Here is a 25,927-nt window from a genome sequence, read left to right as displayed (position 1 = left end):
TACCGTTTTCAGTCACACAACTCGTAGCCTGGAAGTGAGCAGGGCATTTCAATTTCGCCGCTACAAAACGCTATTTTTATACCTCTTCTACAGTTCCAAACAACATAACACTTACGTGGTAGTGAGTAGAGGGTCCCTAAAGCCAAACCGAAGTATCCCGAGGTCTTTATGTGGTCGAATAGAGAGTCCAGAATGAATTTCATCAAGCCAGTACCTTTCCGGAAATGTTGCCATCTTTGCTGTAGGAGTCTTATTGCTGAGTGTGTTGCAACACGCTCTGGAAATTCACAATTTCGTCGCCGTTTAAAAAAAAAAAAAAAAAACATAGTCCAGTCCATACAACTTAATTTCAATTTCGAAAGAAATACTGGACTATGTTTTTTTTTTTTTTTAAACGGCGACGAAAATGTGAATTTCCAGAGCATGTTACAACACACCCAGCAATAATACTCCTACAGCAAAGATGGCAACATTTCCGGAGAAGAGGTATAAAAATAGCGTTTTGTAGCGGCGAAATTGAAATGCCCTGCTCACTTCCAGGCTACGAGTTGTGTGACTGAAAACGGTACAATCGAACTTTCTCAAAACACATCCGAATGACATGATTTTGATGTCAACTCAACGTATGTACCCCCAATCATCCGTAAATCGATCTAAAGTGCATTTTACTCCGGATAATTCCTTTAAGGATGCTTAAGGATGATCAAGCATGACAGGGCAGGGACTGAGCCCGTAATTCAGAGTGCAGCTGAGGATGATCGCTTCCTTGTTGTCCCTGTCAAGGGTGCCATGGTCGTGGACCCCTCAACAGACACAAGCAAGATGCAATATACAGTTGAAAGGGTGGGGAAAGTAATATAGACATATAAGAGAATAATGTATAATATAGACAAGATTGAGGTAAAAGGGTTACAGCCATTGGTCAAGTATTGAGTATAAGGCAATTAAGCATCAAGTACGGCCACAGTCCAGGAGGGAGGAAGGGGTTGTGCAAATGTACTAATATAGCATGTAAACAGACTATGCAGAGAAGTCTATCTCTCCTCTATCCTTAAGTGAAGCGTTGAACAGTTCAATGGCCCTGGGGACAAATTACTTCTGTCTATCAGTTGTGCATGACAGTGAGTGAAGTCTCCAGCTGATCAGGCTCTTCTGCTTTACAATAGTGCTATGGAGTAGATGACATTCATTGTCCACAATGCTGATCAGTTTGTTCAGGGTCTTTCTGTCTGATATTGAAGTGATGCACTCCAGTTTGGCTGCCACGACAGAGCCAGCTGTCTTTACCAGCCTATCTATGCAGACATTGAAGGACCGCAGCCTCCTCAGGAAGTACAGCCTGCTCTGCCCTTTCTTGTAGAGTGCTTCAGTATTGGCTGACCAGTCCAGTTTATTGTCCAGTTGTAAGACCATCGACCCAATCAATGGAGACTGGTAGCAGAGCGGGCTTTGACCTGCGGAAATCCACCACCATCTCCTTGGTCTTTGAAGTGTTGAGTTGAAGGTGGTTGAGTTTGCACCATTGCACAAAGTCCTCCACCAGGCTCCTGTACTCCTCCTCTTGTTCGTCCCTGATACACCCCACAATTGCAGTATCATCAGAGAACTTCTGCATGTGGCATGACTCGGTGTTGTAACAGAAGTCAGATGTGTACAGGGTAAACAGGACTGGTGAGAGCACAGTTCCCGGTGTAGCTCCGGTGCTGCTGATCACACTGTCAGAGAGACAGTTCTTCAGTCTCACAAACTGTGGCCGCTCGGTCAGGTAATGTGTAATCCAGGATTGTCTAGGTGAGAATGTGTCCTGAGTAGGAGATAAGTGATGGCGTCGTCCACGCCCACTTTCTCCTGGTATGCAAACTGTAGCGGGTCTAGCGCATGGCGTACCTGGGATCTGAGTATGCGCAGGACCAGTCGCTCCATTGTCTTCATCACATGTGATGTTAGAGCCACAGGCCTGTAATCATTAAGCTCACTTGGGTGTGGCTTCTTAGGGACGGGGGTGAGACATGATGTCTTCCACAGTGCTGGTACTCGTCTGAGACGGAGACTCAGGTTGAAAATGTGCTTCAGTTGCTCCCCCAGTTCAGCAGCACAGACCTTGAGCAGCCTTGGACACAGTATGTCTGGCCCGGCTGCCTTCCTAGGTCGAAGTTTCTTTAGCTGTCCATTGACCTGATCAGCAGTGATGATGGGGGGGAGGAGGGGTGCGTCGGAGGGGTTTGTCGGGTGGCTGATGGCTGTTGACTGAAGCCATTGTCACATTGGCTGGAGACTGATGGCTGTTGACTGAAGCCGTTCATCATGTGGGGGATGGGTGCGATAGCCTGTGATGATGGGGGTGAGTGTTGCACTGAGAGTGAGGGGGGAGGTGTGGGTTGGGCAGGCAAGCAAGCAAGAGCAGTGTCTGAGTCAGCAGGGGGTGGTGGACAGACCACTGCCATTGGAGCTGGAGCAGGGCAGTCAAACCTGTTGTAGAAGTGGTTCAGCTGGTTCGCCCTGTCCAGGTCTCCCTCCACAGAGCTGCTGCTCTTCTTAACCCTTAAGAACGTAGGTTTTATTTAAACCAACTTACTCCACTGGGTGAGTTTTTTTGGGCTGCGTCACTAGCATTCTACACTGACATTCTATAGTCATTATTAGGTGGCCTACAATCAAAGTTTCATCATGTGATCACATGTGTTGCATGCATGCACTTGATTACGCAAATGAAGTCGCGCTGACAACGTGTTACAATTGTCACGAGGATAACAGGACACGCGAATATCTCTGCTCTTACCTCAGACGGATGTTCAATGTCCACATCAGAGTCGTCATTAGATGTAAAAATAACCCTGATCTCTTCATCAGTAAGCTGACGCCTTTTCAAATGGGCCATGACTAATATTATCGATGAAATTGTATAGCGTCTGTAAATACTATGATTGTTTTCTGAATGAATGAACTTCGAGATGCCGGTCGCTGTAATGTTTTGCATTGACGGACTTGATGGATGCACTGCTATTGCGCAAATAAAGCTGTGATTATAATGGGACAAGATAAAGATGTATGCGCATTTCTTGTGCGAGTTTTAAGGTCATGAATGTAGCAAACTATCTTTCCTGAGCCGTGCGTTACTCAAAGCTACAGTGGGCATCGCTTTCAAATGACCACTTCATTCGCGCATTACGAGGCGTGAAGCTGCGTGAAGCTTTAGTACCACTTTCAGCCACTGTGCGTCGCTCTGCCACTGTACATCGCTCTGCCTGCTGCCCTTTCTGTAAAAGCTCGATGTACCTCGATTTAGGCTACTTGGGTATGGCTTAAGGCTTGACTACACGGTGGTAACGGAAATCGAAATCGAAATTTGCTGTCTACATTATTGTCAGTGTTGGGTTAACGCAACTACGCAAATCAAAACAGTGGTGTGATAATTGAGCCAGTAGAGAAATAACTGTTCACAATTAATCTGTAGCCTTGGGTAGGCTTCTGCGACGTTTTTAACAGGCTACGCTATAGAGGCTTAGACAACTATGACCCACGTAATTTGGACTACTTCTTGACTGCAATGTAGTCAATTGACTGCTTGACATGTCATTTTTTTTTCTGTACAATAAACAATTACATCTGCTTTATGCCGCAGAATTACATTCATATTTGGAACTTACATAGTCCAATGCATCGTTACACTACGTTAGTGTTTCACAAAACCATAGTAGCAACGAACGTTCGCAACCACTATCGTAAAGTTGTGTAGTTACAACTACACCTCTCGACCTGTGGTAGAATGCTAGTAGAAGCATAGTTCCAGGGATCTTCGTGTCAAAGACGTCACTGACGCCAGTTATTTGTTTGCAAATGAATAATTATAAATATATTTAGGTTTCTAATTGATATTTACACTTCTAACCACCATACATCCATATTTTAAAATGCCCAAGGCAGAAAATACATAAATTAAAAGTAAATTTGCAGCCATGTGCACGTAAGTAAGTCACACACCTGCAGATAATAATAAGGTGGTGCGCACTTTTTGACGAGTCAGCTGAGAATATGTAGCCTTTGATTTACATGGAGGGGGGGGTCCTTGTTAGTTTGCGCAAACCAAGCCAAGAAGGCTGATTCTGATTTTGATAATATGATCTGCACAAAAGATAAACTTAGGTAAACAACGATGTCAATAGACCTCTGAAGTTCGCCTACAAAAAAGCTGCCATCTTTGACATCCGGTATCTGGCGATTTTTCCTATGGGAAAATAACATGGGGATTTTGAATAATCGCACCTGTTAAAGTCTCGTGGGGATGAAAAAGTCTGAAATGCAGACGTTTTCCTTAACACACTTTTGTCCTCTGCCTTCGAGTGGATATTGTGATCTCCGGTAAGTGAAGGCGGTACACTTAGATGTTTGCTACTCCAGAGCTAACTTGCAATGCAATTTGCCATAGGTAGTTAGCTTCAATTAACAACCGGATCTCCTTATATGGGCAAAGATGGCCGTTTTGGATCTTTTTTGTAGGCGAACTTCAGAGGTCTATATTGTTGTCAAAATCTTAACCCAGATTCGAACTCTTGGACAGGGGACTGGTAACTGCTGTGCAACGCAATGTGCCACAGAAGTATGTGCAGGTGCCCGTTCACGTGCTACTAAACGTCATTAACCACCTTAGTCCAGACTACTGAAGTTTGGAAACTATCATGGTCCAAACTTACAGTACTATGTAAGTACGACAGTTTTGGGAAACAGTCGTAACTTACATGTTGGTTAGTTGAACGATGCATCCTGTTAGTAAAAAGCTGACCTCCGTAGTTGTACGGGAAACGCACCCCATGTAGGCCATTAGCAATCTGTTTATTTTATTTTATGAAGCCTACACAGTAGATCACATGCCACATTCTCACTTTCAATAGACAGATGCAATAGCCATTGGTCAAGTATTGAGTATAAAGCAATTAAGATAGTACCCTATACAAAAAGTACTTCATACTATCATAAAAATTCGTTAAAACGAATAGCATTTTGCACTTGACAAAACACTGGATTAAATATCGTCGGCACAGGAGAAAACTTGTACATCACCCGTGGGGAGATCACATGCCAGTTGCCTCTCCCTTCAGTGCTATGACTCGTTCGGCTGTGAGCTTGTTTCGCCAAAAAAAACTCTATTGCAGATATCAATGCGTCTTTGTTCATGGGTTTGGCCTCACAGCAGAGGCTTAGACAACTATGACCCACGTTTTGGTTTCGTAATTTGCCCTACTTATTGACTGCAGTGTAGTCAATTGACTGCTTGACAGGTTATTTTTTATTTTTCTGTACAATAAACAAATACATTTGCTTTATGCCCCAGAATTACGCACTTGGCCAGCCTATAGAACGGGCACATTTTGGAGAGAATAGAGAATGTACCGCACGCAAGAATCTGTAGGCTATTTGTGGCTGGTTACCAGCAAACAGTGACGGACTGGGATTAAAAAACGGCACTGGCATTTTCACCAACCAGCGGCCCACACGAGGACGCGCATGCACGCGCATGCATGTGCTCGAAACACACAGATATAACTTCACATGCACGGACATAACACGTTTGTAGCCCCATTGGTGATGAACTCTAACATTAATATGCATAAAGACTGAACCAAGAACATGGATATATCAATGCAAACCTCCAAAAAAAATGAATGCAATATGAAAATGAAAAAAGAATAGCCTAGAATACATGGATTTCTATGTAACGTCACGAAAACACGCGTGCGCAAGAGGCAGAAAGCAGCATAGAACAGTGCTCTCCATGAAAAGAACAAAATAAGTTTTTGTGCTGAAAATTGCACCAATTCGAAATCACGATGGTTAGAGAATGTTCAATATGTTCAATATCCCTAAAGGAATGCATGTCTTCGCCAAAAATGACAAAATACGATGTTAATGCAAATGAATGGCAAACTCTGAAATATAGCCTGAAATGAGATGCTATTATCATTGAGACAACAGGGGACCAGGGGTATATAAAAAATTACAATTGTAGCTTACAGCAGCCGACTATTTAAGTCAAGTTTATAACGTTGTGGCACCAAGCGTCTTCTGCCCCATGGCTGCACGCGAATGTAGTTTTGTTGATAAACGGGAAACCCATCAGAGCAGCCGCTCTACAAACGTGTCTTAATTAACGTCATGCATTATAGGACCTCTTTCTCTGTCGCCATCAGCATAAAGGCCTCCAAATTATCCTGTGACAATCGTGTCCTTAGGCGAATCTTGATGAATTTAAGAGTGGAAAAACTCTGTTTGCATGGCACTTGAGTAGCCTAGGCTAGGCTACATGACAGTGTTAGTAGGAATTAATTTGCTAACCATATATAGTTGTAGGCACAGGTAAAGAGGTTTAACTGCTGGAGAAGGAAATAGCAACAGATTGCACAATTCTTGCAGGTAGCACATTTCTTGCTCACCAGGTTTATTTCTGTATCTTCCTATATCTCCGCGGCATCATCAAAGTCCGACGCTTTGACTGTATAGGCCTACTCGTTTAGAGGAGACTTTTTCAGGCTGTCCCAGTGCATGGCGAGATGTGTCAATTCCGACTGTAGATTTTCAACGGTAGCACGCACCTTCACTAAATTTAAGCAGACATTCTCTTATGTTTCGAATTGCATTTGGGGGCAGTTTATTAGCTTTTATAAGGGGAAAATTCCGAGGATCAAGGCATGCTAGATCGGCAATTCCCCGTGCTGAAGGTAGTAGACACATTCGGTTTTGAAATTCCCAGAAGTCCTTGCTTCATGTAGCCTAACTTTTGTAAACCAATAATAAAATAAAAGATATACAGGCAGCATATTTATTGTATTCCAATTTCAAACAATGCACTTTTAAATAATTTGATTGAATAAGGTTACAAAAGAATGTAGACTGATGTAAATATTGAGGGTCACCATGACTGTAGTGTAGAGACTCATGTCTGGTATAAATACTAATCAGTTTCCAACTATGAATGAGGAAAAGGGAGTTAGAGATAAATGGCTTATTCGAAGCCATGTAACACTATTGATGCTTGATAGTGGGCCGAGAGATAAAACCGATAAGACGGAGTAAAACCGTCTTTACGATAAATGCAGGGATTAAAGTGAAAAAAAATCGTTTGACTGAACTTTTTTCAGGCCATAAGTTGTTCATATCTACCTATAGAGATAGCACCCCTTTTGCGGTCGCGACCTATTGGTTTTTAATGTACAAAAAGATGCAAACAGCAAAGTAAAGGGAGTATTCGCCTTATTCACACAGCGGCCATTGTTTAAACCAAAACGAGGCTACAGGGTACACTTACTATATAATTAATGCCACCTACAGGTGAATGCATAGAACATAACAATCCTGTAGCCTCGTTTTAGCCGCCAATGGCCGCCATGTGAATAAGGCGAATTGAGAGTGTTCTTGATTGAGATTGAGTTTTCCTGATGAACAAAAATATATTTTAGTACCATCCCTGACCATTGCTGATTAGCCATTGCTGTTCTTTTCTACTGCAGCAATATTGTAGAAAGGCTTTAACACACTCTTATTTAATTACTTCAGGCCAAAAGTGTTTAAAGGGGAGATTTTTTTCTTGTTAATATGCAATTCAACACCAAGTAAAATCTATAAAATCAAGTTTGCAAGACTTCCCATTTCCTCATCAAAGTAACAAATCAGAACATTCTAGATATTGTTCATATTTCCATTTGTTGCCTCATCCGCATTTAATGATAACATGGTAATTTTGAGTTTTACAGACAACTCAGTTTTCCAATGAGCAGCAATACTGTGTGTGCTCATGCAGGAGGTCTGCGCATTTGTAACGACAATCTGGAGACGGCGCTTGTTTTCAGCAACAGATTGTAGAAGGTTGACAAGAGGTTGCGATATGGTTAAGGACAGGTCGTGTTGCGCTATGAAAGAACATGCGTAGCCTACTTTCTAAACGTAAAAACGGTCAGCCATAGATAAACGTAGCCTACCTCTGTCGTGGTGGCTAGTTGCACCAGGTAGGGAAGATGTCCTGAAGTGCACGAACGTTAACCTTATGGCGGTCTTCTGATTGGTGGCGTGCTAAAACGTTTTCCTATTGCATCCATAAACAATTTTCTTGCAGCGAACCGCGCAAAAGCAAACTCCTGGCACTTTAAATTTCTTTACACCATGGCTTGTTAGTTCTCCCCCGTTTCCTACAGCTGCCCATCTGCATTTATTTTTTAACTTTTGACACCTGCCTTCCTTTAGCGCATCCATGACAGCTAGTGGCCTTGCCAAATAGACGCACACAAATCATGACGCTATATGCGAGGTTCTGGTAGGCCCACTGGTTATGGTTTTGTGCTATAAATTAATAATATTTTATAGCAAAGTTTTAAGTTGACTATTTTAATTGTATGGTTATTTTTTGTCAACATACACTCACAACCTATTGTCGTTAAAAGTGAGGCCTAAGCAAAATAGGCTACAAGGCTGTCTGTGCGTCACAAACACGACTGACCCCCTTACTCGACACGCTCAGTCAAAACCTTCCGTCGCAAATTGTGAAAAACATTGTTGTATGTCATAACAGACGGGATAATAAATTGCATAGGCTACGGTTTATATTGCGTCGCTTTACACATAATGTTAGTTGCATTGATTAAAAACTGTAACAATAATAGTAGCCTACATCGGGTGGCATAGCAGGCTATCTGTTCAAGTCATAGGTGACACCCAAAATGAATGACCTCCCCTGACAAGAGTTCGCGATAGTAAGTGTCTACATTGATGCACGGAAAGAACACAGCCTCCGAATTCGCACATAGAGCTCACAATATCATATCCAAAAAAGTTAAACGGATTGGCCAACCTCATCAGCTGTCTTGATTGTGTCACTATAATCCAACTTTTAGACCGTTATAGTCCTCCATACGTGTTCTTTTTTTTAAGCAAACGCCCGAGACAAGTGTGTAGCTACAACATACAAAGCGAAACTCATGGCTGACGTAGGCCGTATAGGACTTGAGCGGTCACGGATTGAGACACAGAAAGTTCTCAAGAACACTATTAGGTCTTTAAACATTTACCTAATATTTGTAGTTGCCTTAAAAAAGGAAAAGCAAAGGTGACAGTCCCCCCCCCTCCTATTTTTTTTCTCATCGGATCTGCATCGATCTCAAATATGACATTTCTAAAATCAAATTGACGGAAATCCGTCCTATGACGGAGAACTTTAATCCTTGTAAATGGGCCGCGCAAACCCGACAAACATGCCACTTCGTGATTGGCCGGCCCAAACGGCCCACGAGGGGCCGCGGCCCTTCTGGCATCTGCCCAAATGCCAGACCGTCCAGTCCGTCACTGCCAGCAAACAATGTTTAATGCATTAAATCAAGACGTCAAACCTTTTCTAAACAATACAAACAGAAAGGATGCAGCAGGCAGCAAATATAGAAGAGTCATTTCCAGTGGAAGAACAAAATGCTAAATGAAGCCCAAAGATATAAAGGCATATCTGGCAAGTTGTTATTTTTTGAAGACGTACTGTAAATGGTTGGGCTATAGGCCTAGTTTGCAAGAAGGAGACATAAAGCGTGAGCATGCCACACTATCCACAGCTGTGGTAGCGGGGGGTAGGAGGATTACTGTTAGCGCAGGATTTATATAAAATTCTTCAACAGAAGGCCTGCCTCGAATGCAGGCTTGCCCAAAAAAAGGCCTGTGGTTTGCGCAGCCTACAGTAAGTAGGTCAGTGAGTTAGGAGTCCTCTAGACTTCTTTTAAGCTGTCTGAGAGGTGGAAAGTTGCGTTCGTTGGGGGCAGGGCCGAATTAACATATCATAGACCCTTGGGAACAAATGTCTGATGGCCCCCCCTGCCCCCCAGCCAACGTGAATCGGGCGGTCAGTTAATAGGCCTATCTGTGAGGCCAAGCCTCACCTAGCCCGTTTGTTTACAACTAACATTACATTTAATTAAACTGCTTATGCTATGCCGAAATAGTTTCAACATTTTGAATATCAGTGTCGGGTGAATTAGGAAATGCCTTATGGCTGAAAGCTGTTTGGGATCCCCCCTGTCAAGCAATAACCATACAAAAAGTTAAAAACAGATGACATGATGCGTGTCACTGACATAATGCACAAATAATATAGCCTAGATATTCCAATATATTCGAATACATGTGTTTATTTTAGAGGGGATATTCGAACATCATTTTTGAGCAATTTTGACAGCCCTAGTCCACTGTAGGCTACGCCAATCGTCTATTAACACCTTCCACCTAACCCCGGTGAGTGGGGGTCGCTATAATGCGTGTGAAATAGCACCATTGAGTAGCCTATGCGAAATAGCCTTAAAATCGTTCCGGTGTTGTGTGCCTTCTGGTTTCTCCACCTACTGGTTTCCTTGTGCGTGCATGCGCTGCAGCAGTTGTCAGGCATTCACAAACAAGTTGTTTTAGGCGGTTTGAAGTCGCTTTTCATACGCCATGAGCACTCGGCTACATTACAGCCACTCGGACAAAAGACATGTAAAAAAATATATGTTTTGAAAACATTAAACTGGATTCGATCCCGCAAAAGCAACACACGCGTGACTCTCTCCATCCTGATTCCCTACTATTTGAGCCAACTAATATGTTACACGAATCAACTATTGTAGGCTACCCTTAATTAATAACGTAGGCAACACCCAGGTAACATGTTGTCCAGGGTATCTGAAACAAGGGGTTGCCTCTCATCTACAACAACTGGTTACCTTGGGCTGCTACAGTCGTCAGTGCACTGTGCACAGTAGGCCTATGCTACTCTTTGTGGTTGATCAACTAAAAATAAAAGATGTATTTAGTTTGTTTTACAGAAATGGCCTACTGTCACACTGCATGCAGGCTATAACCAAAAGCACCGTTCCGGTGACCTTTTTGACGTCCGGAGCAAGTTATCGTTTGGTTATTGCGTGACGTCCGGTGCAGGACTTTATGAGGACGTCACCGTCAGGTTCCTCGGATGACATTTGCATTTGGTCATTTCAAATACCTCCTAAGGACCCGACAATAACGTTATACCGGGGACATGGGGGGGAACGTTTGTTTATTCACACATGGCAGCGGAGTTGAGAGCGATCTGGCTACCGCCTGCAGGACGGAGACATCACATCCATGCACGACTTCACGTTACACGTCTGGGGATGACTCTATCTATCTATAGTCTCTAGAAGTAGCTGCATTAGCCTACCGTAGTTTAAGGCAACATATCATACAGTTTATGAAGTTGTGCGTCTATGAGCAAAGTAGAACCTCTAGATCTACTTTGCTCATAGACGCACAACTTCATAAACTGGGAAAAGGGTTGTTAACGTTAAACTCAAAATGTAGCCTATGTGCTACATAATTCAGCATGTCTGCATAAGTAGACATGCTGAATTATGTAGCCTAGCACATACATTTTGTGTTTAACGTTAATGTATAACGTTACAAACTAGGGAAGGGATTTTATCAAATTCATGTTAGCTGATGTGATGCTTGGTGTAACGTTAGAAAAGTCGCTGTTAGCTTCTAGCTTAGCCTAGAATGCGCATTTCTTCAGATAACTGTCATATAACATGCTCTAAATAGGCAGTGGTTTATTTAACGTAGTCACGTACTTATATCTGTTTTATTTTTAGAAACACACACACGGCCGAATTGGGACTGAACCGACTTTTGGAGCTGAATACCATGCAATAAAACTAGAGAAATGTTAAAAACAGACCACGTAGCATTTGTTTAGGGTTGTCTAGCAACAGAAATGACTACTTAATTTGTAAAGCAAAACGATCTAGCTCTACATTTGCAGAAGAATTAAGGATAGGCCTACTGCTTCTTCATGACTTATTTAAATGTCATTGTAATTTATTTGACGCATGCTCGCGTTTAAAAGTGTCACGCATAGCTGTCCCCGATGTTACAGCAGCTCCTTGTGGAAACAGCAAAGAGTGCACATATCCGATGAGATTTCTGACAAGGAGCAGAAGCTCTCTGCCTCACCAGAGCCTTACTGTTTATTAACCCTTAGAACCCTAAGCTGTTTTTAGGGCATTTTCACTACCTTTATTCATAAGGATTTATTCTGGTCATTGTAAGTGCCACACACATATATTATATATTGTTTTTTTCAGGAGAGTTTAGGCTATTCAGATCTGCCATCATTTCATGTATTAATACTAGCATTGATTTTATTTTGATTTTTAAAGAATTAAAATATAAAAAGTGTATTATAAAAATTCTTATATTTCGACATGTATCTCACCACAGCAAGCTCACAGCTCTACATGCATTTCATGTGTGTGTAGGGCAGACTGTCCTGAATCGGGCAATATAATTGCCATGTTGGAGGGATACTCTGGGGCTGAGCAATTTACAGAAATATTTGCTGTGTGATTTACGGAAATAAATGCCATTTTTTATTTAGTGATGAAAAATGACCTTTCTGCGCTCCATATCTGTGACACGAACTGATCTGACCTGACTTGACCCGAGGTTGCAGTTAGCCTGCGTGCCTGTGTGTATGCAGTCATAATAATTCTCAACTCTTTACTGCATTGCCATGAACAAAGTAAAGGCAAAAAAGGTGTTTATTTGTTGAACAAATTGGGATGCAATGTGAGCCTTGAATTGGATGCCATGCAGGAATTTGCTAGGATCTCAAAACCGGAATATGAACATGCTTTGCCATAGAGAAACACATGATAGCATTGGATTATGAACATGCTTTGCCACAAGAACAGACAAAAACGTGGGGTAAGTCCAGCTATATGAAGTTATTATTTTGCTGTCACGTCGTCTGTTTTATAACCCAGAAAGATGTACTTGGTATCAAATGATAGCTCTGAGTCTCCTCTTTCATCTGACATGCGTGGCATATCTATGCGATCACGGGTCCGCGGGTAATTCAAACGAGAGTAATGAGTGTGCAGCGTTGATTTGTGTACATGACGTTATTATTTTGCAGTCACTTCGTCTGATTTTATAAGCCAGAAGGATCGATAAACATGGTACCAATGGATAGCCCTGTGCCTCCTCTTTCATCTGATATGCTTGCCATATCGATGCGATCACGGGTTCGCGAGTAATTCAAACTAGAGTAATGTGTGTGCAGGTGAATGCAGAGAAGTATAGACTGTAAATATGATGCAATTTGATTTAATTTCATTATTTTTTTTAATTTTCATACTTGATCGTACAGACAAGTGTGTAGTCTCGTTGGAAAGCCCCACTTCTGCTCTGTCGTGCAATAAAGGTTTCATCTCGCTGCGATGAACCGTTCTGGAGCAATGTAACAGAGAAGAAAGGGTGTGTTTTTTGACGCACTTTGCGTCAATCGGGTTCTAAGGGTTAATAAAACAATGATATAGAATAGAAACATCTGGAATCTATTTATTTAATCTTGAAGTTGGCTACAAAGAGCATTCATAGCCTAGAGAAAACGATACATTTTTCTTTATCTGCAATATTCCAGGAAGATAGGCTTACATGTATAGGCTGTCCCTGTTTGATCACAGATCCAAGAAAACGAGTGGATATAACGTCAATGCATTCTAGTTATGTTTCATGTAGCCTACTTTATTCCATGTTGAGTTTTGCTTCCCAGCATGCATTGCGATTCATTTAGTATTTTTGGCTATTATTAGTTTTTAATATTTTTAAACAATATGGTTTGAACAATTTATCTTAGGCTAGCCTAGGCCTACTCTGATGATGTTTTGAACAATATGCTACGGGATATGCCCATTAAAACGTTGTATTAGTTTATTAAGAAAATGACACCGTAGATGTGAAAGCAGCACATCCTAGCCCGGTATAAATGTCCATGTCTACTCATCATTAGTGTAATGCATTCGGAGGACGTGATTTCATACATGCGTGAAAATATGAGGTGAGTGAAGTTGATTGTGTAGCTGTAGAACAAGTCATTAAAGGAATTATCCGGAGTAAAATGCACTTTAGATCGATTTACGGATGATTGGGGGTACATTTGAGTTGACATCAAAATCATGTCATTCGGATGTGTTTTGAAAAAGTTCGATTGTACCGTTTTCAGTCACAACTTGTAGCCTGGAAGTGAGCGGGGCATTTCAATTGCGCCGCTACAAAACGCTATTTTTATACCTCTTCTACAGTTCCAAACAACATAACACTTACGTGGTAGTGAGTAGAGGGTCCCTAAAGCCAAACCGAAGTATCCCGAGGTCTTTATGTGGTCGAATAGAGAGTCCAGAATAAATTTCATCAAGCCAGTACCTTTCCAGAAATGTTGCCATCTTTGCCGCCACCTTCAGGGGAAAGTCCGTAGGAGTCTTATTGCTGACTGTGTTGTAACACGCTCTGGAAATTCACAATTTCGTCGCCGTTCAAAAAAAAAAAAACATAGTCCAGTCCATACAACTTCATTTCAATTTCGAAAGAAATACTGGACTATGTTTTTAAAAAAAAAAAAAAAAAACGGCGACGAAATTGTGAATTTCCAGAGCGTGTTACAACCCTACACAATGTCGAGGAGGTGACGTTCGCCAGGGGACCTTTAGGGGACGTTGCCAGGACTTTATTTTGTTTACTGGGTAGCTGTGTCACAAAACAATAAGCTTTGTCAGACTACTTTTAAAATGATATTCAGGGCTATATACGTTTTAAACATTCGGGGCTGAAGACCCGACAAAGCCTTGCGTTAATTCTTCAGATGGGAAGTGTCAGGAATTTTCATGAGACGCTCTCATTGGTGGTTAGTATATGGAGTAGGGAATTGACAGCAACATATCCAATCACATTATGAGAGATGCTGAATTTAACATAAACTGCGATGTTTGATTTTAAATTAATATAAATTTAGCCGGGACTGTAAGCTGTCACACGTGGGTGCTCGATGTTTTCAGTGAGTGCCCGAGAGACGGAGCACCCACGGTATCGGCGCCTATGACAAGCGTATCTCGCGGTTGCATACATTACAAACAAACATGCAATGTGAACGTCTGGGATCGGGGAGAGCACTAAATGCTCTTCTGAATTAGCACGAAGTCATGCCTTTAAATGAAAAACACTCTTTAATAATCAAAAAAATAAACGCTAATGAAGTAAACTTGTGACCATCAAAAATCGTTTATCGCCTGTTACTCCGTGATAACAGGACATAACAGGAAGGCATTTGGCTGAGCAACGGAGGTTAATATGCTCTATATTTTGTCCAAATGATGTCTGTCTATCATCGTTGCACTCAGAGAAAACCAGACATTTTTATTTGTCCTGCGTTTCTTCTACGGCTGCAAACGGGATTCACTCACCGTTAACCAAATATTTCTTTATTAGGGCAGGGCAGGCATATTTCTGGCTATTAAATTATTTCTAAACCAGTCTGCTAAAGTCTGTAGTGAAGACTGTGTAGGGTTTTCCAACTCCATTTCTTTTTACGAGACACCCTGCTCACTTGAGACCTCTGTCGGTTGTTGCAGCGTCGTTGCAGCGTCACTGGAAAAATATAAATTAAAGTCGCGTGATGCCGCGTGATCCCGCGCGCGGACCGCGAGTGAAGCTGGCCAAGTCGAAGCACTGCCCACTGTACATAGCTCGTGAATGAACGATGTTTGTTTCCAGCATTCCGTACATTTCGCGGTCATTTTGATTTTCATCTTATCAGTGGCCATGAGATTTGACTAAACACTGAATAACATCATCATTTAATTTAAAAAAATCACAAATTTGGCAATAAATGGCAGTGAAGCTAGCAACATTTGTAGCCTCCTGTAAGTAAACGTCTTCTCAATACTTGCCACTTCCGTGGATTTTGTAATGTATAGCCCGACCACACAATCATAATATAAACTAGATCTGCAAAATGTGGACATAACAAAATGGTAGTGGCAAAGTGATTTGCGAGAGACCATCTTTGACTTTGAGAATGTACAATGTCAGCCCATGTTAGCCAACAAGTGGTAGCCCATTGTTAAGCAGCAATTGGAATACTTATGTAGCAACATTCCAAACACAAAAGTGTGACGGTACGCTTTTACGGATAGGTACGTTCTTAAGGGTTAAGGTCAGTGATGGTCTTCATACCATCCCACACCTCCTTCATGTTGTTCTCCTGCAACTTTCAGCTTGACTTTGAGTTCCCCCTGTAGGCGCCTCAGCTCTGCCATGTCCCTCTCTCTGAACGCCATCTTTTTCCTATAGACCGGTTTCAGGTCCCTAACAACCGCTGTTAAGGATGAACTCGGAGGACAAGCAAACCCAGAGCCATATAGCAATACATTGAAAGAAAGACGCAAGGTGCTTGAAAATCGTTAACTTTTGGCAGAGAAAAGCAGACTGAATTTCCCCTGTGTGGACATCAAATTTTTTTGTGATGTGTCTGTTCAAAGCTAAAAATGTTTAAAACGCCAATAAAGTAGGTAGGCCTAGGTGCTAGACATTTGGATATGAAGCATGCATTATGAAGCTACGAAGTTATGCCATGAATGTTATTTCCATGCTCAAGAGGAAAAACTGAAATCATGTAGGCTAAATAACATAGGGTAACATTAGTGACGTTAAGTGTTTTATCATATTCCTCAGCATATCATTTTAATAAGAGACTTATGATTCATGAGAACAGAGGCTAACGTTAGCCTACGTTTCAAGCAAATGACAAGATGCAGGGTAGTTGTTTGTTTTAAGAAAGAAGACATGGGCTTGCAAGTAACGTTATTGCAAAGGCCTACTATAAGGTAGGCTAGCTTAATCCGTATAGGCTACTTTCCTGTCAGTTAACATCCAGCACAATGCATTTTGTGCATTGTATTTCAGTCAATCGTTCAATGTGTGGCCAGCATAGGCTACTTTATCAAAGTAATTATCCTCTTACCTCAGGGGGAAATGATTGTCCACCCCTGTCATTATGTAGCCTTTGAGTAGGTAATGTTCTCACTTTAATCTAAATATAAACTAATTGTTTGTGCAGTCGAAGCCATAACGTTAACATTAGCCTAACCCTAACCTAACTTTACAGTGACTGGACAAATGTTTAGCCTACCTTCCGTAAAATCTGTTGCTTTTTCATAGGTAAATCTGCTACACCTCTAGATGAAAACAATCCAGACTCGGCTACACCGAAATATTTCGGCAATTTGTTTTTATTCTTCATCTTATATAAAGTTCAGCCAGCTTGCTTTCTATGCGCTGTCAGTGTAAACAAACTAGTGCTTGTCCTCCGAGTTCGTTCTTGACTACGGTTGTTAGGGACCTGAAACCGGTCTATTGAGAAGGGTCTTGACATTGCTGGTTATCCAAGGCTTGTTGTTAGGAAAGCAACGTACAGTTCTGGTGGGAACAACAATGTCCATACAGAAGTTCAGGTAGTCAGTTGTGCAATGTGTGACCTCCTCTAAGTGCTCTCCATTCTGTAACACACTCCAGTCAGTGCACTCAAAGCAGTCTCTCAGAGCCTCGTCCGCTTCAGGTGTCCACTTCCTGAAGGTGCGCGTGGCAACCGGTAGCCTCTGTACTTTGGGCTTGTACATTGGCTGAAGATAGATGAGGTTGTGGTCTGACTTTCCCAGTGGGGGGAGGGGGTGGCGCTGTATGCATCCCTCAGGTTTGCATACATGAGGTCTATTGTTCTGTTTTTCCTTGTAGGGCAGTCATCAAACTGGTAGAAATTCGTGAGTGTGGAATCCAGTGTTATGTGATTGAAGTCACCAGAGATCGCAAAAAAGGCATCAGTGTGTTGGGTTTGAAGCCTTGCAATTGTAGAGTGGATGACGTCACACGCTGTATCTAGGAGAGCTCGCAGCGGAACGAACGAACACAGACAACAATGGGGTGCGAGAACTCCCTCGGCATGTAGTATGGGTGGAGACTAACCGCTAGTAACTCCACATCTTTGCAGCATACTGTAACCGGGGTTGCACCATCTATTGTTTATGTACAGCACCAGTCCACCTCCCTTCTTTTTGCCAGAAAGTTTATAGTCTCTCTCCAAACGAGCTACACTGAAGCCGGGCAGCTCAACGTTAGGAGTGGGGATGTAGCTAGTTAGCCACGTCTCCGTAAAGCATAACAAACTACATTCCCTGTACAACTTCTGGTTTCTTACCAGGGCAGCCAGTTCGTCAGTCTTGTTAGCCAGTGAGTTCACGTTTCCCATCACCATCGATGGAACTGAGGGCTTATATCTCCACTTCTTCTCCCGACGCCTCGTCTTCACTTTAACTACCGCTCTGCAACCCCGAAAGCACCACAGTTCCTCTGGGATGTTGACGTGAACACAGCCAGCATTCCGTCGTAGCGCGATCAGCTGATTCCTTGTGTACACAAGTTTGCTGCCGCCGGAGCATTGCAATAGATCCATATCCATAGGATAGAATAAAAACACTCCTCAAAGTGTGTAATCCAAAAAGTTGCGAAGTAAAAAGTAAACAAAAAACAGAAAAAAACACAAAGACAGGGAGCTACTTTGACATGCTGCCACTCTTGTCTTCCCGGGTTCCCGGAAGTGGCTCCTGATGATCTTGCTCTGCCTTAACAATCTTTGGTTGTATCCTTTTTGTGTGACATTAAATATAGCCTACTGGAAATATTTTTAATTTAATTTAACTTAATTTTACAATTGCACTTCCCTGTCCCACCCACAGTGTTCTATTTATTTACAAATGTACATAGTGTAATTACATTTATACATAGTAATTCTACTGCTCTTCATACTATTCATCCTGCACATACATTTGTTCTTACTACTCTTATAGTGTTACTGTTTCTGCACTACAATGGCACTGATACCACACTGCACATAGCTGTACGTTATGTACATATCTGTCTATATTTGTCATATTGAATATCCATATTTATATTATATTCTGTTCATATACTGCATATATCTATATTATTCTTACTACTATTATAATGTTACTGCTACTTGGTACCTGTAGGCTATGTTGTTCATACATAATTCTACATAGCCATATGTATTCTACTCTTACTGTATAAAGTAACTGCTAATACACTGCACATATTTATATTTAATTCATATTACTCTAAACCACCTTCTGTAAATCAACTGTATACTACTATCTACCAGTGGCAGACCGTGCGTTCAGCGGTTAGGCCTTCATGACTATTGGGGGGATCCCTAACGAAGATTTGTTTTTACATTTAAGCGTTAAAATGTGCCATTTCCCAGCATTTCACAGTGGGGAAAAAGTTTTTTGTCTCTTAGTCTGTGTAGCAGTAGTCTTCGTTACACAAACAGTTACTGTTCAGACATTAGGCAAATAGCATATTTCCAACATCTTTATCAGGAAAATAGCACCATCATCCTTATCAAAGTGAATAGGCTGCAAGGCTATATTACCACCGATATTCATTACAAACTGCTCCATGTCATATTGAAAGAGAACACCAAATGCACTCAAGTATGGGTTTGTGCAGACTACTTTGAAATATTTATGCTATCGTTGCCTAACTTATGTTCATGACTCGCATGCACATATGGCATTGCCACAGGTCTACAATGACGTGTCCAAATCATTTAATAGTTTAATCTGATATCAGCAAACTTGCTGCAGACTGTTTGTAGGGCTCTCCTATTTAGCTGTAACTTTAACATTATTGTTACAGTGCAACTGTTCTAGGTTGTGCCGCTGCTCTTACTCATAAAGCTAATGTGGAACTACAGTAGGCTAGGCTATTTGCCAAACGTATTTTGCGGTAAAAATGTCTCAACAGAAAATTATAAGAAAATGTCACAGCACACCACCATGAAGTCACAAAATGTATTGCCCTAATGCTGCGACGTAGCGTTATCAGCGCCATGGACAAACTGCAGATTGCGGACACCCAAGTTTGCAAGATTGCGTCAGACCCAAGTTTCCGTCATATTTATCAAACTTTCAGTCCATAGTGTAAACTGAGCCTTTCTCTGCCTTACTCCACCCATTATCGCAATTTACGAACATCCACAACTGAACAGCAGAGCTTACATACAAGTGCCGTTGAATGAAGTTAACTGATGACAACATTAAAAAGAATCAAACCTTTAGCGATCATGAAATAATACCATACATGATAAGATGTCAACAAGCAGGGAGATAATGAAGATCAGTAGTTCTACTCAAACTACTTGTGCACGCAGGCTATGGAAGATTGGTCAAATCTAGCAAGTAGAAAAGTTAAAGTGAATGACGTGAAAGTGAAAGTAAGACATTCGAAAGGCCAACGAAGGTTAAGGTTGCTTTTGATAGTACAAATACTTACAAAACTGGTGCTCTAAATAGCGATTCTGTTGTCTTTCAAAGGTTCTCTTATTGACGCATTGAACTGCAATTTGGATTAACACCTGCTTTTACAAGGCGGAAGTATTTAGGCGCAGAATAGACGTGCGCTTTCACGAGCAGTCTTTGTACATACCGTGGAATACATAATTAGGTGCTCTTTACGCTTCTCCTCCCATCTCTTTACGTTAAACTCCCACTTTCCCCTGGACCCTCCCATGAATGCATATACATGACACGGAAAACATTTTCAGCTCCCGTGACAGGCAGTTTGCGCTTTTACATCATTGCGGCCTGTTTGTACATACCTCGCAATGACTTGAATCTCCCCTTGGGGATCAATAGTATCTATTTCTCTATCTATCATGATTTTACACGCACGTTGCGAATCAAATACGCCTGAAGTGGGCGCAAAAGCATTAGTACATCTGGCCCTCATAGACTTAATTGATCTCAGGTGCTAAGTGAGTGAGTGTGTGAGGCCACATGAGCTCAGATTGGTATAAATGGGATTGGGACAGCACTTCACGAGATCACATGCACACATCACAGGCAACGTTTAATAACAAAGATGTTGCTGACACTTGCCGTTCCGTTCTGTAGTCATGTGTCGTGCTGTTGTTTACCTGTAATTTCTGGATTTCCCTATGGTCTCCGCAGTAAGCGTCACAAAGCTTTGAACTGTAAGTAATTCCCTTGTGGTGAAGTCTGCACTAAATGTAGACTCATGGAAAGGTCTCGTTAAGTGTGTACTCACCCTCAAATCAAATCAAAATCAAAGGTCTCGGTAAGTGTGTATTTAAAACCCTTTGAAATGAGTCATTGGGACACCTTTGTTTTTTCCCAGGTGTGATTCTTTTTCTGTAGATACTAGATGAGCAGGAATGAGGGACTTTCACACTTCCCATTAACTGCGAACATTTGGCCAAGTGCAAGCTCTTACTCAGCCCTCTGAGTTAGAACAAGAGGTAGATAGATAGATAGAGATAGATACTTTATTGATCCCCAAGGGGAAATTCAAAGTCTCAGTAGCATACAGACATCACACACACAACATGCACTTACAGCAGAAAAAGTAATATACAATAAAAAAAACTCTACTGTACAATAGAGACAGTAGAAGATAAACATGATACTAAAATACTAAATACTAAATATACTATATAAACTAAATCAAATATCAATATAGTGTGCAAGCATGACAGGGCAGGGACTGAGCCTGTAATTCAGTGTGCATTGTTAGGTGCTCTATGAGAGTTTGGGGGGGGGGGGGGGGGGGGTGTGCAGCTGAGGATGATCGCTTCCTTGTTGTCCCTATCAAAGGTGCCATGGTCGTGGACCCCTTTGTTTGGAAGGAATATTCCTTGTCTAGTTAGAGATATGGATGATCCTCTTGGTGAAGCTTGTCTCTCTCCGTTGATGAGCATCCAATACCGGTGCTAAATCGATACTTTTAAAACGGTGCCGATGCTGAAACGGTGCCTGAACCGGTACTTTGTTTTTAAATTAAAAAATTAAAATGGTCTAAAGCATGAATTGCTTTTTTTTTGATAAGACAAATTTGAACATGAAATTGTTATATTCAATTTACTATCAATATCTCATTGCTCCTACGCATAATACATTTAAATGTTAAAACAGCTTGCCATGGATGCACACACAATGGTAAGCTCTGCTTTCAAGTTTACCCAGTGTAGACGGTTTGTCATAAGGTATGTTAAAACCGCTTGCCATAGAACTTCCAGGTCATGGACAACGGCATTTGCAAGCAAGCTAATCTAACAGGGACACTTTCTAGTTAATTCAGTGTGTTCCCAAATGCTTCAAGAAATTTCATGTCTTCCCCCATAACACGCAATAGTTTTGAACATATTAGGCTACATTATGTCGGTGTTGAAGTGTTTAGATTCCCAGCGCTTGTAGTAGGCATGTTAACAGCAACTATGGCTATGTGCTAACACCAGTCAGCTGAGTTTAATTAGCGATAACGTACAGAGATGGTTCCGTAGCCTCTTTGACAGCTCAGTGACATCAGGTATGTAACCTATTTATGTTTTTTCCAGCTAACTTTTAACATGATCGTCATATTCATTGTGATGCTATATGGGCCTCATGCACATGAAAGATTAATATCATGCCATTGTGTTGTTTAGAACACACCGTGAAATAAAGTTTTCACCTTACAACTTTGCTGATAACATTTCAAATAAATGGCAGTTAGCGCATTAGCAAGGATATTGTGTAAAGTATACTGTTGATGTTGTTTTATAGCTTTTTGCTTGTGTGTAGTTAGGCCCACTGCTAGATTTTGACAGGAGCTCATGATATCTTTAAAGTAAGCTACCTGGGCTCACGGAAGCTGTCAAACACTGTCCACTCGCCTATGTGGTGCACCCCTCTGTTTATACATCCAGCCAGTGTTTATGTTAGCTAACTGTATCTGGATGTGTTGCTATCAGAGCAAGACGTTAGAGATGGCACATGACATGCAGTGATGCCTTGTATATAAAAAAAAAAAACGCGATTTAAGCACCGAAATGAGACACCGAAATCCACGTTGTTATTCGATGCAGTTACTACCGTTTGCGTCGGCACCGGTGCCATATTAGAACCGTGTTTCGGTGCCCAACCCTACTCATCACCATGCCGCATATTGAGGTGGTGGCAGAGGAGGCTCCTTCATTGAGGAAAGGGAGGAACACCCTCCCTAAAATTTCAGAGAAAAATAAAAAATATATAAAGTGAATTACTAATCTGATAAATTACTGTTAATATTACTATTTTTAACACTTTGAATGAACAAAATCGTTCCCCTAGGTCAAAATGCCAACAGCACCCCCTATCGCAATTGAAAATTTTCTGTATGGAGGAGCTTCCTCCTCAAGCCCCTCATTGAAGTCCATTATAAACGGCTCTGACCCCAGCGGCTCGTGAATCATGTCGTTTTCAATGGCCAAGGGAGGAAGCTCCTCCGTACAGTAATTTTCAATTGCGATAGGGGGTGCTGTTTTTAGCGGCAACGGTGCAAGAACGTTATCTGCAGTCATACAGCTAAGAATCTTGTAGTCTGGAACTGGCAAAAACTGTATACGACAAATTTTGAGAAAGATCAACAGAGAAGCTTGCTACAACACATTTCTCTACTAATTTAGTGCAAGAGTTGCATCTTACCTGAAATATTCTGTTGCCATTGACGACGGTTCCATTCTGACTCCCTAGATCAACCAGCATGTAGCATTGCTGGTCAGAGTCAAAGTATACCTCAGCATGTGACTGAAACAAAACAAGAAGAACAAGGAAGACTTTTCAAACACACAAATGGTTTTATAGCTTCTTTTAACTTACGCCATAATTATGACAGGAAGCATACAAAATCTATACTGCACAAATTGTGAACGGAAGGCAGTATATAGTTTCTGGTATGTGAGACTGAATGAACCTGCACAAAACAGCCCATATAGCAAACACATGTTGAAATATAGGTGCAAGCAGCAATGAGGGGGCCAAGCAGACAGTTCAGCAGTCCAGATGTGCCATGTAACTCCATGCTGTTGCATCAGGCATATAGCATTAAGCAGTCACAGCAAGTTCAATGCCAAACAACCCAAGATTGGCTTTGTTACAAGGTCAAGTTTCGCATCAAAACATAACTGATTTTGTGGGGCTGAACCATGGCTGAGTGTCGCTGCCCCCTGCTTGTTGTATGTGTATGTTATTGGATCTTCTATTGGGAACTAGATGTGGTTTATACCTTGGATTATGGGATTGTAATATGATATGTAAAATATTATCAGATCTCCATGAGTGAGACATCATTGGATAGCTTTGAAACTACACTTTCAGAATCTGTGAATAACTCAAAATGTCCCTGGGGAGACATGTGCCTGGTTTTCCCACGCCTGTCACATATCGATTGGCTGTTACAGGCGAACGCTTCTGTCAATTGTTCCAGAAAACAATGCACTAATAATGCATGGTCTGAAGATGGTCTCTGCCAATTTTGGTGAGGATCAGCTGAACTTTGTGACCTGCGAAAACTTGTTCGTGATTTTGATTAAATCCAATATGGTGGCCAAATCAATTACGTTGATGTCACAAGTTGTCCTCTGTATACCTAAAGGCCTTCCACAGTATTGCCAGACACCACTAATGTGTTTTAATTCTAAGCACAACAGCAGCTACAGGCCAAAAGGCATGTTTCTTAATTGCAGCGCCCCCTAGAGTTCAAAGGTCACCATATGTTTTGTGCGTCCTCCTGATGGGGTCAGTAGTCTATATACTAAGTTTGGTTATGATACATGAAAGGGTTGCTGAGATATGAGCTCACTTCCTGTTTGGCGGCTTCGCCACAAATTTCGATTGGATGTTACAGGTGAACGGTTTTAGTTCCGAAGACGAAACACTACAACTTTTGTTAGGCTTGGTCTTAAGATCATGTATGTCAAGTTTGGTGACGATCGGACAGCATTTGTCACCTGTGAAAACTTTTTAGTGTTTTTGATCCAATCCAGTATGGCGGAAAATGACGTCATAGGGTGTGTTGAACTCGGCTTTACTCGCCTTAATCATGGCACTGTGTCTGATTAGTGTGCCAAATTTCACAACTTTTTACCAGACGGTTCTATGGGCTGCCATTGACTTCAATGATAGAAGTGTAATAATAATAGGGAAGAAAACATAGAAACACAATGGGTGCCTTCGCAGCTTTGCTGCTTGGCTCCCAAATATAAAAATGGCGGGCCCGAGCACCTGCGGTCCACGACACGTGACATTTCGAAATCCAACAAAGCACTTACATGTGGTGTGTTTGTCAAATGCACATATCTGATGTGTGTGCTAATTGTTTTTGGATGTTTTCTACATCGGATGCTGATTTTTCCAAATAATAACCCTCCACAAATAGCCTACAATATAACGACTTGAGTTATTTGCACTAGGCTATGTTTACATCAGAATTGACGTCCATGGTGTTATGGGTTTATTTGTCTGCAACGGAACATACAACTTCTCTCTGGAACACCTTATTGAGCTGGTTCTTCAAAAGTAAAAGTTTGAGAACTCATGTACAAAGCTAGTGTTTGATTTGAATGATTAAGACTACAATAAGGTCTAGAAATTATGTTTATTATGTGTGTGTGTGATTGTTTAGTACTGTTCACATTGACATTTAATTTTAAAAGCATGAAGTAACTCAGAAGTTACTTTCTCTAGTAACTAATTACTTTTGATATAAGCTTACAGTAATTGGTAAAGCAATTCAATTACTTTTGAAAGAAGTAACTAGTAACTGTAAATTACTAATTTCCAGTAACTTGCCCAACACTGTTCATGACATACATTTTGTGATTTGCAGTGCAATGCAGATAAAGGTTGACTAGTTATCCTAAAATCTGCTTTCAGCCTACCCACTCGGAGGGGGGGAGGGGGCATGACCAGCGGAGGGGTTTTGCTTCGACCTGAAGGGACTTATTTTCTTATAATTGCCAACGGATGATACATTATCCCGTTTATTATACGGCTACTTGTATTGCCAAAACGAGAAAAGAAACTTAACACAATAGGTCTTTAAAAATGATTTTGCTACTGTTTTGTGGCTTCCGCTGACAAAAATAAATAGTTTGCCACACAGATAGAACTTGACAGTTTCAGGTGTTGCGTGGCAATGACTTACTTGCCGACTTTCACTT

At 41.5% G+C, this 25,927-nt stretch overlaps 1 protein-coding gene across 1 annotated transcript in view; it reads right to left on the bottom strand.

The window, feature by feature from the left end:
* aggf1 (angiogenic factor with G patch and FHA domains 1) overlaps positions 1 to 25,927 on the bottom strand; it is a 135,572-nt gene that overhangs the window by 33,097 nt on the left and 76,548 nt on the right. The window contains exon 10 of the mRNA XM_076284922.1: positions 23,412 to 23,513. Coding sequence (XP_076141037.1) covers positions 23,412 to 23,513 — 102 coding nt within the window. The remainder of the gene's footprint in view (positions 1 to 23,411; positions 23,514 to 25,927) is intronic.

The sequence above is a fragment of the Alosa pseudoharengus genome, unplaced genomic scaffold (assembly GCF_046254945.1).
Source record: "Alosa pseudoharengus isolate Yale_2024_CS ecotype anadromous, Long Island Sound unplaced genomic scaffold, YU_APseudo_1.1 YU_APseudo_1.1_scf_14, whole genome shotgun sequence".
Lineage (NCBI taxonomy): Eukaryota > Metazoa > Chordata > Actinopteri > Clupeiformes > Clupeidae > Alosa > Alosa pseudoharengus.
The sequence above is the reverse complement of the archived record's forward strand: the minus strand, read 5'-3'. Positions and strand labels throughout refer to the sequence as shown.